Source organism: Onychostoma macrolepis, chromosome 13 (genome assembly GCF_012432095.1).
Source record: "Onychostoma macrolepis isolate SWU-2019 chromosome 13, ASM1243209v1, whole genome shotgun sequence".
Lineage (NCBI taxonomy): Eukaryota > Metazoa > Chordata > Actinopteri > Cypriniformes > Cyprinidae > Onychostoma > Onychostoma macrolepis.
The window spans coordinates 10,834,696-10,854,132 of NC_081167.1; the positions used below are offsets into that span (position 1 = coordinate 10,834,696).

The following is a 19,437-nucleotide window of genomic DNA, read 5'->3' on the forward strand; positions in this document are numbered from 1 at the left end:
AACTGGAAAACTGCTCTCACGTGGAATGTCCTCTAAACGACCGCACCATTTCCCTGTAAAATCTCGAGGAAACATTGTCAAGTACTTAGAGGTGACCAGGAAGCACCTATACCTGTCTTTATATACAGCATATGCTTTAAAGTATGTAATGCATTGTGCCTGGCGTAAATGATGAAGAATAACGACAAAGATCAGCCTTTGAATCACATGCAACAGTGATTACGAAGAGTTTAGCGGAATATTTAATCTATTTTAACAATATTTGAGCATGGTTTTTCAAGTCGATTTACCAGGAAAATTAAGTTGCGGGAATCAGAAACATACAAAACACGCATTTAAACGTTAAAATGTGAGTTTATGTATTTTCAAGAGACAGTCCGCCTGTTTGTAAGTGAAATCGTCAACTAACTTTACTGGTGCGCGAGCTTTATGCAAGACAGACATTAGTACACGAAACGCAAGTACAGTATAATTTACGCACAAAACAACTAACACTGTGGAAATATGAAGTGTCTTTGAATTTACCCTTTAGAGGAAGGTCAGTCTGTGAGGTCCTTCGCAGATTGAACCACTAAGTTTCGATATCCACGTCTTCCGTTCAGCGTTTAAAGCACAACCCTCTCCTGTCATCACACGCTGTTTGTCTTTTTCATTGGATGTCGGAACTGTGTATCAACTTGTTACAATATTACGCCACTGAATTCTCATATTTCCGTGTTGCAAATATGATTTTGGAATCGTATCGTCTTGCAGTAGGACAAGTTTAAAAACCATAATGATTATTATTTGTATCATTTTTTGACAGGTGCAGTTGGCGACAAACTGTGATGTCGAAAATAAACTAAAATTATCCTAGGTCAGGTAGACTTTGAAATGCATGGTTACCTATTTGATTATACAGCTGTTAAAGGTATGGCAGTTGTAAAAACCGATAAAGACGCCACTGAAAAAAGCTGATAAACTCTGAGGGAGGGATATGCTACATAGCCACTGAACGTGCCATATAGGCTAATTAAGTCCATTTTATGGGTCTAAGACCATCGAGTTTTTATGGCCCGTACATAAATATTAAATGTGTACAAATCTTGTGTCCAATTTCAACAGTAATTATGGAATTAATTTTCAAATTATCTGTAAAGTTAAGAGTTACATGTAGCATGCATGAGTGCGAGTTGGACGGTGTGCACACTGCGCAGGCGCGCGTTCTCAGACATGCGCATTATATACGTGCACATCTGCAGAAATGACAGAAAGAAGTGATGTCTACTCCCAAAAATTTATTCTTTAGTGATTTGCGTTACTAACCTAAACAAAACCCTAAAGAGAGTGATCATCTGGGAAAGTAAAGTCTTTGAACCGTTTACACTATTAACACATTGGAAATATTCAGCAAATGTTTCGTTTTATTCTTGTTTTACTTAGATGTCCTTGTATTAAGTTAAAAGCATGTTTTGCAAACACATATTAACCTTATTAACATAAAATAACCTATTTTGTGCCTCCTAAGATTTCTAAAATTGAATATCCCTGGTAGAAACGGAAAAGGAGCTTATTTTGTAGATGGCCCTGTATGTTTTAGATGGCCCTGTATGTACAGAGTGAAGCTGTAATACAATTTCTTTCTTCACCATCTCAATTCTCATGATGACGGCATATTTCACTCTCTTCACGGGTAATGGCTGTTATATACTATAGAAAATCACGTAATATGAGCATATCTCCTAAGGCTACAGCCAATGTGTTTGTGAGTATATGGGCCACTGAAAACAGAATACCGTGAATGATAAATCCCTGGCCTTATGTTTGCTCAAACATAGTAAATACAATACTGTACTTTTTAAACCATTCTTTTTCAGTCTAAAGTAAATACATAATATTGAGTGTATAAATAATTGTACATTTTATAGTTGAGACATTGTGAATGTACTAGATTAGTGGCAATGGGCATCATGTGCTTATGTCATAGACTTGCTATACAAAAAAAAAAAAAAAAAAATCTGCCAAGTAGTGCTGTCAAGCCATTAATCGCGATTAATCACGTCCAAAATAAAAGTTTTTGTTTCCATAATATATGTGTGTGTACCATGTATATTTATTATGCATATACACACACACATATATTTTGAAAATATTTACATGTTTATATTTATATTCATATAATTTATTTTATATAGAAATATTTAATATATAAACAACATATTTTTCTTAAATATATACATGCATGTGTGTGTTTTTACACACACACACACACACACACACACACATATATATATATATATATATATATATATAATAGATATACACAGTACACACAAATATATTATGTAAACAATTAACTTTTATCGTGATTAATTGTTTGATAGCACTACTGCCAAGCTGCTATAAGTAATAGATAGCTGTACAAAGTATGTTTAGCTTAGTTAATCGACTCTAAATAATGAGCTTCTAAATGTACATATGCATTTACTTGTGTATTCCAATCTCATTTGTGGATATTAATGCTGGCCTATATTGCATGCATGTCACAGTATGTTCACCCTTTAATGTTAAATGTTAGAAGGTATTTTGTAGTAACCAAGGAGGCTTTTAGTTGAAAGAACAGTGATCTTTTAAAAGCACCTCTTGCAAAAAGCACCTAAAGCTAATCATTCATTTGGCACTAATAGAGACTACACTAAAATAGCATCCACTGTGAGCTCTTGACTGACGATATATCATGCTCACGTGGTTTTTATGGGCCATGGTTCTTCTTTCAAGCTCTAATCTTTTGATACCACATACAAATAAAGACATATTAAATATATAGTATTATAGTTTGTATATAGTAAAAAATAAATTAATTTAAAAAAGCAAAGCATGCGAGCATATTTCTATGAAACATTTTTCAACAAATCACATTCAAAATGTTTTGAAATATTAGCACCTACATTCTAGGTTGCATTTGAAATCAACCAAAAAGGGACTAAACAATGCACATTTTTAAAGCATATTTTTATTGTTTACATACTTAAAACATTTCTTAGTGAAACATATTCAGAGTCAGAACATACATTAATTAAATATACAACAGACAAAACAGAAGCAGACTAGTGAAAATAAGATTATTTACTTCATAAAAAAGAAAAGTAACCTTTTTGGCCTTGTGCGACTACGCAGGGCAATCAGAAAAGGTTTTCATATTCAATACATACATTTAGTCAATACATGACTGCACAGTTTATTACAAGCTTGGACCAGCTTAGATTCAGCTATCATTCTCCAAAACACAGCTATCATCTTAAACTGGATTTTCCTGCACAGATATAACAGAGGTCAAAGCTTAGAGTTCAACGTTGCTTTGATTCAGTCGTTCCCATGGTAACGGGTCATTATTCTCTGTGACTGTAGTGTTTCGCCGTTCGCTCCAAAAGTGCTCGAGATCTGGGAGAGTTTGACAGGATGCATCTGAATGCCTCTCCATCATGGTCACACATCCTCGCTCATCCAACACCCTCATAACCACTGTGCGCATCTCATTTCCATTCCCCTCAAGTTTTAGTCTGTGTTTATCACGTCGACAAGCCAACGATGAACACAGATTGTTAAGACTTTCTCTGAGGGGCACATGCATGGTCAGAAGAATGGCGGGAAAGAACGTGCTGCTCAAGTAAACGCACACCTGAGCGAAAATCAGCAAACCGACTGAGGGTTTGCAGCTTTCGCCGGATCTATGGCGCATCCACACCCAAGAAACCCACTCGGGAAGCATCATCAGCGTGTTCAGGGCGATGACGCATAAATACATCAAAGAATTCTCATATTGACGCGCAACAAAAGACTCCTCGTGGGAACTCGGTTTGATGAGGAAGATGGTCCTGATGTGGCACACGGCAGAGAGGATGATGGGAAGAACGTAGATGCCCAGTGGTAGCATCTTACTGAAAACTCGCATGGCATCTTGGGAGTGAAAAGTTAATTCGGATACACACAGACTGATATTTCCCTCTTCTTTTAACCTGGAAAAAACGATATCAGGAACTGGAAACACTAGCGCAACCGTCCATATGATTATTAAGGTGATCACAATGTTCTTTTGACGAAAATTCGACTGCTCCTCGGGATGACTGGAAAGGGTATGACGTGCTTGACTCGTAGCTAGCAGTGTAAATGCTTTTACCGCCAGACAGCTGTGCTGAATCCATTCTGTAGTTCTGCAAGCCAGTAGTCCGAGTGTCCAAGTGCGCTTGTAGTATGTGACCGCGCGCGCCGGAGCGCACACAGAGAGTATCATCAAGTCAGTTGCGCTCAAGTTGGCGAGCATCACATTTGCTTCGGATGCGCTCTGGCTGGCGAAAACGTAGATTAGTACCACAAGCACCAAAACATTCCCACCGATCCCAAGCCCACTGATTGTGCTGAGAATAGCTGGTACGATTATTTTCGTATCTTCCCCTTCTAACTGTTGAATGCCACCATCAAAACTCACAAATGTGCTGTTCACTGCCATGTCAAACTCCATGAGATGCAGTCCAGTGGGAACTACTCTGATGTGGATGCAATTTGCTGTGCTGAATTCCCTTAGTTGCGCACGCTTGATTGCAGATATTTTAAGAGATGCCATTCAGTGTCGTCAAGCATCAACGTCATCGTGGCTGAAGGGAAACACAAACCCAGATTTGTCTATTGTGCGTTTTAAGCATACAATGGCGTTTCCCCTTTTCTCCACAGCACTGCTTGAATGAAGTAAACATAAGCAACAATTACAGTTGGAAAAATCTTCCTCTCATACTTTTTCTGGATTGTGTTTGTAGTGCAAATGGTGAAATTAATCATAAATACAAAATAATATGTGGGATAAACTTTCAGATAATTATCAAAACATTCATAGGTTTCATTGTGAACTTCCCTACTTAGAATAGATCACCCTCAGGCCATCCAAGATGTAGAGGAGTTTGTTTCTTCGTAGGAAAAGATTTGGTGAAATTTAGCATTACATCACTTGCTCACAAATGGTTCCTCTGCAGTGAATGGGTGCCGTCAGAATGAAAGACCAAACAGCCAATAAGACAATAATCCACAAGTAACCTACTTCAGTTACTGTCTTGTAAAGTGAAAAGCTGTGTGCTTCTAAGAAACAAATCCATTATTGAGGCATTTTAATTTTAAACTGTCACTTCTGGCCAAAATGTGTGTCCATAATCCATGATAATGCTTCCTCCAGTGAAAAAGTCCATCCCCTGTTGTCCTCCAAATCAACCAACATGTTTGTTTAGAAGAGTTTGGACTGTTTTCACTTGTAAATGGCGTGTGGTAAGTGCATATTTTCCCTCCAGATTCAAATGAGATGACTTTTTCTCTGGAGCAACATTATGGAAAAAAGTCTCTTATTTTAGCCAGAAACAACAGTGTTAAAAACGTCTTGATGATGTTTCTTACCAACATGCTGCATGTTGGTTTACAAGACACTAACTGATATACTAGAGTTGTGTGGATTACTTGTGGATTATTGTGATGTTTTCATCAGCTGTTTGGACTCTCTTTCTGACGGCACCCATTCACTTCAGAGGATCCACTGGTGAGCAAGTGATGTAATGCTAAATATCTTAAAATCTGTTCCGATGAAGAAACAAACTCATCTACATCTACATGGCCTGAGGATGAGTAAATATTCAGCAAATTTTCATTTTGGGGTGAATTATTCCTTTAAAGAATTATTAATAAATTGATTGATTATTAGGGATTATTAATAAATATTTATACTGTTAAGTTAGCGGAAACTTAAAACTGCATTTTAATTTAAAGAAAAAAATCAAGTCTTTTATCAAAAAAAGTGACTTGTTAGTACACGTATGTGTTTATTTTATTAATATATTCATATGTTTATTCTGTCTGTATTCAAGCATCTTGTGGCTCAGAGACCCTGCAGTCACTCTCTCAGAGGTGCTTTTGCATTTCTGGGCCAGTGTGTATATGTGCTTTCTTCTTGTTGTGACATAGTGCCCTTGGCTTGGCTCTCGCAATTTCTAACAACAAAGAAAGAGCAAAAAAATGTATGCTTGATGTGCGCAGGTCAGCCGAAGTGGTTATTTTTATTTCTCTTGGAGAATTTCCCGGATGGTGAAAGTAATGTTTTTACTCGAGGGATCAACTTTTATAGAGGATGTGGCATTCACACACACAATCTTGTTTTCTCTCTGCTGTCAGCCAGTGCTTTTAGACGCATGTATTGCATGCCCCTGGGTCATTAGAAATCTCTTAATAACACTCTTTGACATAAACAATGTGAAAAACCAGGGCAGCATATTTGATGGAGCGAAATCTCAACAGGAAATCGGTGAGAATTTTCTTATTCATTTGGAAAACATCAAAATGATCTCTGACTGAGACAAACATACAGATAAACAAACCTTCCGTCCATCCATTAATTCTGCAAACTGCTATGCAGGGTCACAGGGATGTTGGAATCTATCCCTGCATGGATGGCCAGTCCATTGCTGGGCTTAAATAAACTTTCTTTCCAATGCAAAATATAATCTGAAGTGTGTATAATTCCCATGCATGGAGCATTGTAATATTAACTGATTTTAATGGCACTTGTCTCATGTTAAAAGTGATCTATAACCAGGTACTCAACCTCCTTCTGCAACGGAATGCTACCATCTCAAAATTGAATTAGTAGTAATGTTTACAATAACTAAAATGTTTCAGGGTTTGAATAAAATAAATCTGTAGTGTCATGGAAACTCACTTAAAAACTGTGAATGACCCTAGATTTTAGCTTTAGAATTTAGCTTTAGAATATAGTATAGTTATAGTATTACCATTTTATTTTTTTATTTGTGTTGTCAAATAGTATCACACATTTCATATAGCTAAACAATAATTCAGACTGTGAAGTATTATTATTGTTATTATTATTATTATTATTTTGTAATTCTGTAATGTATTAGATTTTATGTTTGGGGGTATTTTTCAATGTCTATAATTTTCTCTAAATAATTAAAAACAATTAAGTCATTTTTTTTAGATGATGTGAATAAATACAAATTCTTATGCAATTTGAACATTATGTTCTATGTAATGTAACATTTTGCAACAGTTCAATAAATATAAAATTACACAAACTAAATACCAATACATCAGTAACAAGTTAAATGACAAAAATATTCATTAATTTGCGAATGTATAAAATCTAAATTTTCCATGGTCTGAATGAAAAAAAGTAATACATATGTTTATCCGAAAGAGGGCAGCAAAGTCCATAAAGCTAAATACCATAACCACTTAAAAAAGAAAATACTTATTACTATAATACAACGGAATTATAACACCTAGATATTTTAATGATGCTTGTTGTTAAATTATTTTGGATAGTTAAATGAAGGGGTCATCTTCTGACAGAGATCCTCTGCCTTTAATGTTAAAATGATGGCTCTGAAGTTGTTTCACACATAAGTGAATTTGTCCTTGGAAAAATAATATTCAGTCCAAAAGTAGCTATAAACTCACGGCGTTTTTTCCATATCCTAGCCACATTCTCTAGCAAGAGAACACTTAAAGTTACTTAAAATACTTTTTTTTTATTTTATTTTTTTAAACTCGGCTCCAAAGCAAATTTTGTTCCAAGCCTGGTCCAATACACCTGCCATATACCTATTTTTCAAGCAATTCTGAAAGGCTCTCGACTGGATCGGGTATGTTTAATTAGAGATGAAGCCAAATTCTGCAGGATTTAGGAGTTTAACACCCCCGCTTTAAAAACTTTACACAGGCGCAGAGTAAGGGGACACTGCAGAAAGTGGGACGCCATACGCGCGGAAATAGCATCATTTTTTTTATCTTGATTTACGCGCATATGCTTTTATGAATAGCATTCGCGCGCTAATCTCCTCGGTTATCAGTGTGGTGTATAATAAAAAGCGCTTATCCCGCGCGCTGGCCGCAGGGCGGGATTTCTCCCACAAATAAACTACTCAGCACATAACCCGGACGTTAGGTTGGAAAAAAAAAAAAGCAGAAATTGACTGAAATTAAAAAGGAGACAATTTAAATGAAACGAAGAGTTCAATTGGGAAGAATAAATAGAAGTCATTGTAGATAACGCATACACTATTTGCTCATCTATTTAACATTCATTGAATTGAATAATCCGACCTTATTATCGTAAATAGCCTGCATATTTACTATGAATATGCTAATGCATGTTTGCTGCAAGCAGTCTATGGCGTAATATTTTTTTTTCATCAGTATATGCATATAGATTCACAACATCGGCTGCAGCTCTATAGAGAGAAACTGATTTGTAAGGAGCGGAGTATCCTTTGTCTTCAACCATCTTCTGATTGCCTCTGTTCTAGCCATTTCTAGCTGCTCGCCCGAGGCCAGGCAAGTTACATTTCAATCAGTAGATTCATTGGAAAGTCATTACCCCAAACTAGACGCCGAAAGGCATGACGTCATTAGCCCAACTCAGCGCTCATTAATTGGCTGTCACTTTGCATACGAACGGCGCGCGAGCCCTCGGCCAAACACCCGTTTTATCTCTCTCTTTTAAGGAAAAATAATAGACAATTTATCATTAATCTAAAGCTAGAAATATTAACAAGTTAAATGTCATTTCCTCCGCTCCGTTGTGTTAATCCTCTCCTGTTGCTTTCTGCCCTTAAGCGCTCTGCAAGCGTTTCCTCAAACTCTTTGAATGTTCTCTGATTGTTGCTTTACACGTCTCCTATATAAAAACAGAGGCTTTTCTGTGAACCATGAAGCTTAACGATTTATGCTGATATTCATATTTTCCCCTTCCTTATTAGCCTAGCACCCTCACACTGGACGTTGAGAAATATGCTAGTAAAGCACAGACACTTAAACTTTAGCTTGTTTATTTATGCATAATGGAAAGAAAATGAACAGGACGCCAAACAGGGTGGAACCTAAAAGGATAGAAGTAGATCTTAAGTTTGCCATCATGATTGTCAGTTATTTTATGTGTTTACAGGGTGTCAACTGTCTGAATATCATTTGAAATTAATGGAATGTTTTGGAATGAGGCAAACCAACTTCACAAGCATAAAACATCACATTGCTAATACTTGATTGTGTGTGGATTTCCTAACAAAAATGTCACTTTCTGGAAGATGGTGAGGGGCCTGGACAAATTCCAAATGGTGTTTGGAATTCGGGAAGGGGACGACACGAGATGGGTATTCCAGAATGACATTGTTTGTCATTGTTCCATTGTTCATCTACATTATGAGACACAATTGCACTGTTCTCTTCAGAGTTCCCACTTCAGTGACTCAGGCCTTCAGAGCGAGTAGGACATGGAATGCTCACTTCTGAAAGGAATTGCTGAGGAATTAACTTTTGCTTATTAAAATGATGGAAGGTAAATAGAGCACACAGGAAAAACAAAGTAAGTACTAATTAAAACTAAATTTCCAAGAAAATACTTCCTTTGAAACATTTTGATTAGAGAATGAAAAAAAATAAAATAAAAAACACACACACACACATAGAATATTTCTTAACAAATTGTCAGTTTTTCATGTTGCACATTACATCCCATGCAACATATCAAAATCCATGCACTTAAACCGAAGTAGTGAACCAATTCAGAATTTACCTCTGTGGTCACTTCATTGTGCTAAAATCAAACTAACTAATATGATTTTCAACTGTGAGATATTTTATCCAATATATTGTCCACAATATATATATATATTATGGTACTACTACATAACAGCCCATTTTTGTTTAATGAATGTTAATAACAGTAAAATTGTCTCTGTGGTCATCAGATTATGCTCAGTTAAAAATCGAAGGCTGTGGGTTGATAGGTTAATGGCGTTTAGCTTTCATACCGCCAGCAGATGCATCACTACCGACCTGTTTGAGCACAGATCAATCAGCAGTCAAGGGCAAAGACCAAAACAACGGCAGACACACAATTCACTCAGATTAAGAAAGCAGAGTTTAAAACAGTGGTGCCAGACGATGTTCATAAATGAACTAAAATCCGTTTGATTAATGCACAGAGATATTCGCCTTTAGTTTTGACACAGTGTGGGGGCTCGCGGAGATGATGGCCTCCCACTAAACAAATAAACAAATGACACACCTAAACCTTCAGACGCTCTTCGATTAGCTCCCGAGTTTAATCCAGGGTCACACAAAAGTGAAGCATGTCTGTGGGTCAATATGATCATGGGAAGAATACTTCTGATGAAAGCTAAAACCTAGGAAATGTGAATTTATATATGTATATTATAGAAAGTTTTGCTGTATTGCTGATTATATATTTTTATTTATCAGTTAACCAAATATTTTTCCTTGGCTCAAGGGCAAAGAATCTTTAACAGTTTCATAATCAATATTTTGTGCCGATGTTCATCTCCCTTGACCTTGCAGTGACCATGACAATAGACTTTGAAACAGAGACAAGGAGGAAGGTTGGTGTGTGCTTTGTGTTTCCAATTATCTCCTGTTATACTCAGTCATCGTACACATAAATGCACACAGATGGCCAGGAGGATCACAATGTATGATGTTTGTGGGGATATGCCACCCATGATCATGACCACAGACCCGGCGACCTTTGACCTGTCACCTCTAACCTGCTCAAATGTGTCTGCTCATTGTGGTGTCCAATCACAATAGACCTCAAGATCAAACCCAAGTGTCTATTTGCCTTGTCTAAGCTGTTAGATAAACACTGAAGATCACTGACAGATTGGACCATTATAATTCAAACACGGACCCTCATTCAAACCCAAAGCAAATTCATTCTCTAATCTTTCTGTCTGTTTTTCAAAAGACCATCGTGATTGAAATTAAGTGAGCTATTCTAAAGAGACATCTGTCATAGATACAGATACAGAGATACTTGGGAAAGTGTGCATAAATATGCCTCATGCATATTTGTTGCTTTTTCTTTTTCTTCTCAATATTGAAGGCCATTTTTTTTTTTTTGCATTAAATCAGTTTTCTTTCTTTGGTGTTTCCAATCTTCTAATGTTTAAATCTGAATGTGGTTTTGAGACTTTGAACACTGTAATGGGTCACAGGTGGCCTGTCATAGGGTCAACTTTGTATGTAACTTGTTACTATATACGTATGTAACATTTTAGTTTAAATCTCAGATTAAAACATCTGTTAAAATGATCTATTTTTATATAATTGATAAACGTGTTTTAGGTTACTCTTGTATTGTCATTTTCATTTTATTTTCATGTAAATCTATGCTTCATTGTTGTTTTTATACTGTAAAGTGTCATTGAGTGTTGATAAAATATATTATTATTATCCATTTACAGTTATTGTGTGTTATGTATTATAATTTTTCACTTTTTCGGTGCTGAACCAGATCTGGAGTCTACACATTTTTTTATTTGAAAACCTACCAGTGGAGGGCAATGTGACTGAATAACATGTTTTAACATTGATAGAGGAAGTACTCTGCATCTAACTGACAAACCGATTGTGCAAAGACATATTTATGAGGGTCTGACTGACCACATAATGTGATTTAAAGTAGTTTAAACAGGAGTCGTTTGTTGTACGGTGCGTGCAAACAAAAAAAATTACTAAATTACCATGTAAACTCAACTTAAAGCCTTATAGCATAAACCAAACTGAGTAAACTATAATACATTTAAATGTGTCAAAACTGTTTTTCAAAATGAATCTCTTTCAGTTAGGCTAGTAAACTAGTAACGGTGCACGTTAGAATGTAGACCTATTGTAAATTTTCCTATAGGGCCTATAGTATAGGCCTATGTTTGATGTTGAAAACTCTTTTAAATCGCAAAAGATAATGAAACTCTAACAAGTCTCCCTCTTTTCTAATCTCATCTCGAAAACACAAAATGACACCTTCAACATTTACTCTTCCCATCCAATCCCATGCAAAGCAGGCTGGGAACTAACTAATCCCCTGCCAAAATAGAGTTAATGCCAACAAAAACTAGTCCAACACACATGCATTTAACTTCTATTTCTAAGTGGATTGCATGCAATAAAATTAAGCTGTGACAAAATGTATTGAATTGTGTTGCTAAACTAAATTATTTAAGAAGCCGTATGTGAGTGACAAGGAAAAACTGCTGAAAATTCTTTTAGTTATTATAGAAAATCATAGTTTTGTGTTGAGTAGCCTAGTTTATGAGTCCAGTCGCTACTCTAAAGCATACAAACAGGCCATTTGTTTGATTTAATTCCACCATCTTAAACATAGTAAAATATATATATATATATTTTTTAATAGTAGATATATTTTTAAGTTTAAGATCTGGGTAACGTGATCGCTTGCCCTGAGATGATTTGTGTTCCCTCTTTATCGGATGATTGACATGAGAGGTTGTGAAGTGCCGCTTGTTCCCACAAAACGCTTCCGCGCGCAGTTTAGCGGATAATTAAATTCTAAATCGAGTTAAACCACTCAAAGAAAATCTTGATGCCTCTAGTTTGTAAGTCGACACCTCGAGTAAAGCCCTAGAACACAGAAAAGCGCAGCGTGCGGCCAGCTGCGTCAAACAAGTGTGCGCTTTATTGAGCACCGAGCACGACGCCAGTCTGGTGCAGGACGAGGCCGCGAGACACGAACTGTTTTGACAGGGTAAGATCCGTCTGACTGAGCGGAAACACCGCATATTATCAGTCCACTCGCTTGGGGATATCAAAACTCGGTTTGTTCCCATGAGACCACCAGTCCATATACATAAATAGCAGAGTCAGCAAGACAATGGGACACATAGCTTACCTTTCCTTCAACTAGGTTCTTGCAGGCCTGCTTCTGAGGCTTCATTGTCTTTTAAGTCAGGTTTCCACAAAATATTAAGCAGCACAATGGTTTTCAACAATGATAATAAGAAATAGCAATAAACTAGAATGTTTTCTGAAGTATCACGTGACACTGGAGTAAGATGCTGAAAATGTGTATTTGCCAAACTATTAATCTTTGCTATGTAACTTTTATATTTTGTTTGTTAGAAATGCTCAGATAGATCATGGAACATAATCTGTGTGTGCTTGCAAGTTTATTTACACGTCTGATTGAGTGACAGGAAGTATGTTAGTCACAGCTGTTCAAGGCAGCCTGCTTAAAAGTAGATTGGGTCAGGTTGTGTATGAGTTTAGATGAATGAGGAATTTCATTACGTAGAAGCCTCTCTGTGGTTCTGATCCCTGATTAAGGATCTAATTACCCAGTTTAGACTGTAAGTGGTCTATTTGCACTTTGGTGCTGGAATTGAACCCTTTCCAGATTAGTATGTGTGAGTGTCCGTGTGTAAGTGTGTGTGTGGTGTGTTTCTCTTGGCCCAGATAGTGCACTTATGAATGTCAGCTGCACCTCTGTGTCTCCACTGTCATTTAGCAAGCGCACACAAGTGTTTAGTGAGTATGTTTGATCAAACTGAGGACAATACGTGTGAAGGATTCTTGTGGACAGAGAATTGGCTCCAGAAGCTCATAAGATGTGATTGACATCTAACCTCTAAGAATAGCATAGTTAGAAGTTAATTAGGTTTAAAGTAAAACATAGTCATTAGGGAGGCAGCTTATTCTCTTTTAATTGTCATTAATGTGAAGAAAAGCAGAGATTGTTATGAAACTGATAATGTAACAGACCCATAGCACCAAAGCATAAAAAAATGAAAGTTTTAAAGTTACTTTTCCCCCATACATTAGAATGTGTCCTGTTTAAAATGATTGTTTTTCTGAGCAAAAAATAATGACTGTCTCATATTTTCACCATGATTTACTGAAGACTAAAATACCATTCAGTGTAACAATAGATTAAAGAGATAGTTCACCCAAAAATGAAAATTGTCATGTCATTCCAAACTCGAGAGACCTTCGTTCATCTTTGGAAGACAAATTAAGATATTTTTGATGAAATCTGAGAGCTCTCTTACCCTGCATAGACAGCAATGCAAATAAAATGTTCCCAGGCCCAGAAACGTAGTAAGAACATCGATGAAATATTCCATGTGACATCAAGGGTTCAACTTATATTGAATACTTGATTATGTTGATTATGTTCAAGGAAAGCGCACATGTGTCGTGGTACTTTCCAAAATGGCAAAAGACGGCAACTTGGGGAGAAGAATTGTTGAATAAATTGTTATTTTTGTTTTCTTTGTGCACAAAAAGTATTCTCGTAGCTTCGCAAAATTGAAGTTGAGCCACTAATGTCACATGGACTGTTTTAATGATGTCCTTACTACGTTTCTGGGTGTGGGAACATTTCAGTTGCATTGCTGTGTATGCAGGGTCAGAGAGCTCTCAGATTTCATCAAAAATATCTTCATTTGTGTTATGAAGATGAATGGAGGTCTTACAGGTTTGGAACGCCATGAGGTGAGTAATTAATGACAAAATTTTTATTCTGGGGTGAACTATCCCTTTAAAGTATGTTGTTTAATTTTTACGTAAATATATCTGTTACCCTGAATGACGATGGAAAATTATTTCACCCATGCGTTGACATTTTCACAAAAGTTATTTGAAACATTAAAATAGACACTTTACTTGCATTTCTAGAAAATAAATTCTGTAAGTTTGATTTGATGTAGACACCAAAATGGGATGTCTTGTCTTTGACCCTTAGGTATTTGGCAGCTTTTAATCCAAAGCGACTTTCCATTCAGTGTACACATCTTTACAATTGAACAGTTCTTGCTTTTGGGAACCAAACCCATGACTTCAGCATTGCTAGTGTAATGCTCTACTATTTGAGCTACAGAAAATAAAAGACATGAGATAGAGTTGTCAAAGTTGTGGTTGATATGGCAGACCTCTCTCCACACATCAGAAGCAGGTGCTATTTTAGTTCATTGCTTCAAACTCTTTACAAACTCATTGTGTCAGAGGCCCTGACTACTTCAGGTTTTCAGCTCATGACTGGCCATTGAATAACTCTATAAAACCTATTGCTTTGATGTCCATTAAGTGCACATAGAGCTTACTGGCAAAGGATATTTTCACAAACTCCTATACTAGTGCTCAGACAATGTAACCTTAGTACAAATAGCATGCTACTTCTGTTTCCACTTCATGTGAATATCATCTAGCCCTGTACTTACTGTAAACATGATTCTGTTTGGTGCTTTTTTAGTGCAAACAGGACCTACAACTAATTAAACTGTAAATAACATCTACTTTTATATACTTAGTGTATACAGATGCTTTATTGTTTTTCATTTTATTCTTTAATAATTTCAAGTAAAATGTGGAAATTGTCTTGCATTCTAAGAAAAGTCTGTAACAATAGGGCCCAGTGTGTTGATATGAAGAATTTTCTTTATTTATTTTTTTTTCCCACAGGTCTTTTACCCATATTTATAATTATGCATTGCATCATGTTGTTTCAGGGTTAAAACACACAACACAATGCAGAATTGTGCAAATTTCCTGGCAGATATATTCGTTTTTTCTTTTAGTGTGTGGTGTCAGCATAAGAAAATTATCAATATGGATAGAAGTATTATCAATAACATATATTGCCATTATCTATTTGGGGTCTGATTTCAAAAATGGCTGGTCATAAATGTACTTTTCACCATTATATCTCATAATACGCATTAAATGGAAAAAGTTGTCTCAAATTATTGAGTCTTGTCGAAAGCCTCACAAAATACATTTTTAAATGGGCAGTCTCTTGGGTGTCCTTGATGCTGCTAATCAGGACCCCAACAGGAAGTAAGAAATTTTCAAGCTTGTAAGCTAGGAAGAAAGAGAGTAGTGTTTATGCTTAGTGTTAGAAACAATGTTTTAAAACTGCTGAATGAAATATATGATACACTACACTCCATCTAAAACTACCTTAAAGTTTTTTTATTCAGAACTGATGACATGAAACGTCTAAAAAAAGTATTTCCCTTATAATACCTATACGTAAAGTTTAACCTAAAACTTCAGTTGTGCCAAACCTATGAAAAGAGAAAGGTTTCCAAGTGTCAACTACCTATAGGCTATAGCTAGCTAAGCATTAATGCTCTCATTTTGGCTCAAGCAGTAGCCTCCTATTTACCATGCCATGGGTAGTGGATTATTTTCCATCTTTTCAGCTAGATATATCTGAGGGATAGAAAAAAAGTATGAAATTTGACAAGATGAGAAGGAGAGTAAATACGATAGTCCAGCGATCGGAAATTCTGATGACTGGGTACATGATGGGCTAAATGGGCCTGGGGTAAAAAGCCCTTGGATTTGTTGTGAGAAATGTGCAAAGTGGATCTATATTACAGGGTTATTTATAAATTATGCACATCATTCATGAATTTAAAGCAAAAATAATACATACATTGGGATTAAATGCATATTCTGAAATGACCGATACTAACCAGGAAGAGACCAAGTTGAGCCTTGAACATTTCTCTCCATTAACATTCAATGCTTTATCTTCTTAACATAATTTAACATTAAACATAACACAGTTTTCAACATGACAAACTATTTTTCCTTATAGACCGGTAAAGGCTTTTGATCAATTTGCACCCTAATGCACCTCATTCGTGAATTTTGGCCCACATTGAAAACTATTAAAAATTCATGAATTTTTAATGGTTTTCAATGTGGGCCAAAATTGACAAGTTTGTGAAGTTTCTGAGGACAACACGAGGGTTAAACCCTGCCCTGTACCAGCAGCTTCCCCGTTTAAAGTCAGCGCATCACGGTATCTGCAATATTATGTCATCGTAAGGCAGTATTCAGATTCTCACGCGGGGTAGCTCGACTACGGTGCAAGTTTAGCATTCATCATAAGCGGTCCGACAACGAACGACTGTTTATTTAATCGGAGGCTGCTTAGTGAAGCTGTTTTTCTTAAATGCACACGGAAGAGCGTGTATTTTAGAGCAGCACGAATGCAGTATGCTGTAGTCTGGGTACCGCTAACAGTCACTTCCTTGTCCTGCGGAGAGGAGAAAGCAGTGACGTCGGTGGACCGGTCTGCAAGGCGGCTGTACCGCCGCAGAGAGAAACGACCCACGCCGGCGCGCGAACACAGACGTCTCGCGCGTGCCGAAATGTTTTGCCGTGGACCACGACGATAGGCTGGCGGTTACCAAGCGACGCTCGACCGGGAGAACAGCCGTTATCAGCTGTCCCACTGTCGGTGCACCGGTGACCATGTCCTTGGTGAAGAACGACGAGGAGCAGCTCTGGGTGCCGACGCACGTGCAGGTAACTGTGCTACGGGCCCGAGGGCTGCGCGCGAAGGGTAAACACGGCACCAGCGACGTTTACACCATCATCCAGCTGGGCAAAGAGAAATACTCCACCTGCGTAATGGAGAAGACCACGGACCCGGAATGGGGCGAGGAGTGCTCTTTCGAGCTGCTGCCGGGGATCCTGGAGGAGGGAGGGCGAGACGTGTACCCACCCGGTGCTGGCGACCTGACCCTGACCGTGATGCACCGAGCTCTCATAGGACTGGATGTGTTTCTGGGCCAGGCTGTCATACCTCTGGATGAAGCATTTCAGGAACGGAAATACATGAAAAATGAGTAAGTTTGTGTTTGCTGTTTTATATTCATTGTTGCTGTTGTTGTTATTAGTGTCAGTGTGAAGAAGCAGTTGTGCTGCTTTTACTTTGGATACAGGAATGAGAATTAATATTGTGTCATTAGCCCAGTCGGATATGTCTTACTCAGTGCTGCAATGTGTTCCTCTGCAGTCACGCCCTCTTAATGGGCTTGGATGTTGACAGAGGAAAGTAGGGGAATTTTTCTTTAGTGTTTCCCATTTCTGTTTCTTAGGCCTTTCGATACACATCTTTCTCAACAAACTCCTGAGCTCATTAGTAGAGGCTTCAAGACCTGAAATGGGTGTGTCCCATCTGGGAGACATCCAAAATGTGTAATGCTGTGGGGGGCCTCCTCCAGTATCTGTAATGATGGTCTGCATTTTTCACATCTGTCTGATTTAGGTAGTGGAAGTTGCAGACAAAGTGTGGAATGTGTCATTGTTTATGCGTATGAGCAGGTTAGCTTTGCTCTGTCACCTTTATGATTATGTAAGACTAAGGCAAAAGCAGGAAAATAAAGACTTGGATCATGTGCTTTCTCTTTAAATGTAATATTCTTCTTGCTTCACCAACAGAGTCTCTTAGCAGTTCACAGCTATTTTACATTAACATTTTGGCTAATTTGTATGAATTCATACCATCTTATTCATATGTTTTTTGTACAGTCTGCCACAATGACAGTGATGTTTAGAGGTGGATCTTCATGCTAACTTTTTTTTTTTTTTCTAAAAATTGCATGTTTTCGCATACAAAATCGCCATCTTGTAAAATAGCTATGTTTTCTTGTGAGATGAGGTTGACTTCATGGGTCCACCAATTAAGGTCCATTACAAAATAAAGCATATACAAATAGGGAGTTCAAAGAACCTCTTCTTTAGGTTATACTAGAATCTTAGTAACTCAAAGATGGTTAAGATAGAAGTTTAATAATAAAATAAGAGCACCGCAGTGTTTAATTGCTTTACCACTCCACCAACAATAGTTGGGCAGTTGGCATGATTTGACAGCAGTCTATGTAGCATCACAATCCATTTGAAAAAGCAGTTTTTATATCTAAAAAAAGGTAATTTCTTAAATTGCAGCCCCATTTAAATAAATTATTACAATTATTAAAAAATGTGCTTTAAAATTGCCTAAATAAATGCATCCAGTGAACCTATAGACATATACAAAAGTTTGGTTTTGAATAAAAATGAATGTCCATGTTATTTATCATCTACAGGTTTGCTGTTATATTTGCCGTTCATATTAAGATATTGTTCTCCAGAAGTAGCCAATAGTTTTTGAGTGACACCAGAAGCAGCTGTGGTGCTAGATAACAGATATCAGAAGCTCAGAATAGCTCAAGATGGGCATTTGATTAGACCAGTGGAGTACGACTTCTTCATTTCTCGTTCATCCTTAGGCAAAAGAAAACATATTTTTATCTGTTTCATTGTAGCATGCACAACATAAGGAAAGTGTTGCAAAATGTATTTTAGTATTTTAGTTGAATGTTTGTGTATATATTTATTTGTCTGATTCTGAGGAAATACATTTTCCTGAGTAGTTGTGGGTGTGAGAGGTTCTATATCGAGACTGTAAAACTACAGCTGTGAGAGGTTTATTCTCTGTATACGCCCCACTTCCTGTGACAGGCAAGCAAATAAGAAATCATTTATTTGTGTTATACAGAGGCTCTTCAGTGCTGCACTCTAGCTCTTCTGGTATCACATTTGTAGAGATGGAACCGGAATTAATGTGTTTATGTGAAGAAGTTCCTTTTTTATGAGACAATGAGACTGACAGGGTCAAGAGTAGGTAATGTGACACAATTACAATTATTTTGCAACCATACACTGCAGTGAAACGCCTACACAATCCACCCGATTAGAGGTATGCACTACACACAGGCAGTAAATGGTAGCCTAAATGAGACTCTGTAACTGATA

The 19,437-nt window shown here is 37.0% G+C and overlaps 3 protein-coding genes and 1 long non-coding RNA gene across 14 annotated transcripts in view; 2 read left to right on the plus strand and 2 right to left on the minus strand.

Annotated features, from left to right (window-relative positions):
- The window catches only part of mavs (mitochondrial antiviral signaling protein), a 6,744-nt gene extending 6,127 nt beyond the window's left edge, over positions 1 to 617 (minus strand). The window contains exon 1 of one of the 2 annotated variants that reach the window (XM_058796470.1): positions 526 to 617. The gene's annotated coding sequence lies outside the window, so the exon portion shown is untranslated. The remainder of the gene's footprint in view (positions 1 to 525) is intronic. The other variant, XM_058796471.1, reaches the window with a different exon arrangement.
- The window catches only part of LOC131552599 (uncharacterized), a 21,968-nt gene extending 12,456 nt beyond the window's left edge, over positions 1 to 9,512 (plus strand). Inside the window, exon 3 of the long non-coding RNA XR_009274018.1 lies at positions 9,114 to 9,512. This is a non-coding gene — a long non-coding RNA (uncharacterized LOC131552599). The remainder of the gene's footprint in view (positions 1 to 9,113) is intronic.
- Positions 3,029 to 17,313, minus strand: LOC131552598 (G-protein coupled receptor 151 protein). Of its 6 annotated transcripts, none has more exons than XM_058796484.1 (2): positions 17,262 to 17,313; positions 3,029 to 4,709 (listed from the first exon to the last, which is right to left on the minus strand). In XM_058796484.1, the coding sequence occupies exon 2, from the start codon at positions 4,598 to 4,600 to the stop codon at positions 3,320 to 3,322; it is 1,281 nt and encodes a 426-aa protein (XP_058652467.1). In that variant the 5' UTR covers positions 4,601 to 4,709; positions 17,262 to 17,313; the 3' UTR covers positions 3,029 to 3,319. The 6 variants fall into 6 exon arrangements, with proteins under 6 accessions (XP_058652467.1, XP_058652463.1, XP_058652466.1 ...); XM_058796480.1 differs by lacking the exon at positions 17,262 to 17,313 and adding an exon at positions 13,893 to 13,947; XM_058796483.1 differs by lacking the exon at positions 17,262 to 17,313 and adding an exon at positions 13,893 to 13,941 and having other exon boundaries at positions 3,029 to 4,712.
- The window catches only part of rab11fip5a (RAB11 family interacting protein 5a (class I)), a 28,151-nt gene continuing 21,055 nt past the window's right edge, over positions 12,342 to 19,437 (plus strand). For 2 of the 5 annotated variants that reach the window (XM_058796460.1, XM_058796461.1), the window contains exon 1: positions 16,659 to 17,486. In XM_058796460.1, coding sequence (XP_058652443.1) covers positions 17,110 to 17,486 — 377 coding nt within the window. In that variant the 5' untranslated portion in view covers positions 16,659 to 17,109. Of the gene's footprint in view, positions 12,593 to 16,653; positions 17,487 to 19,437 lie in introns of those variants that run through there. The other 3 variants (XM_058796462.1, XR_009274016.1, XM_058796463.1) reach the window with 3 other exon arrangements.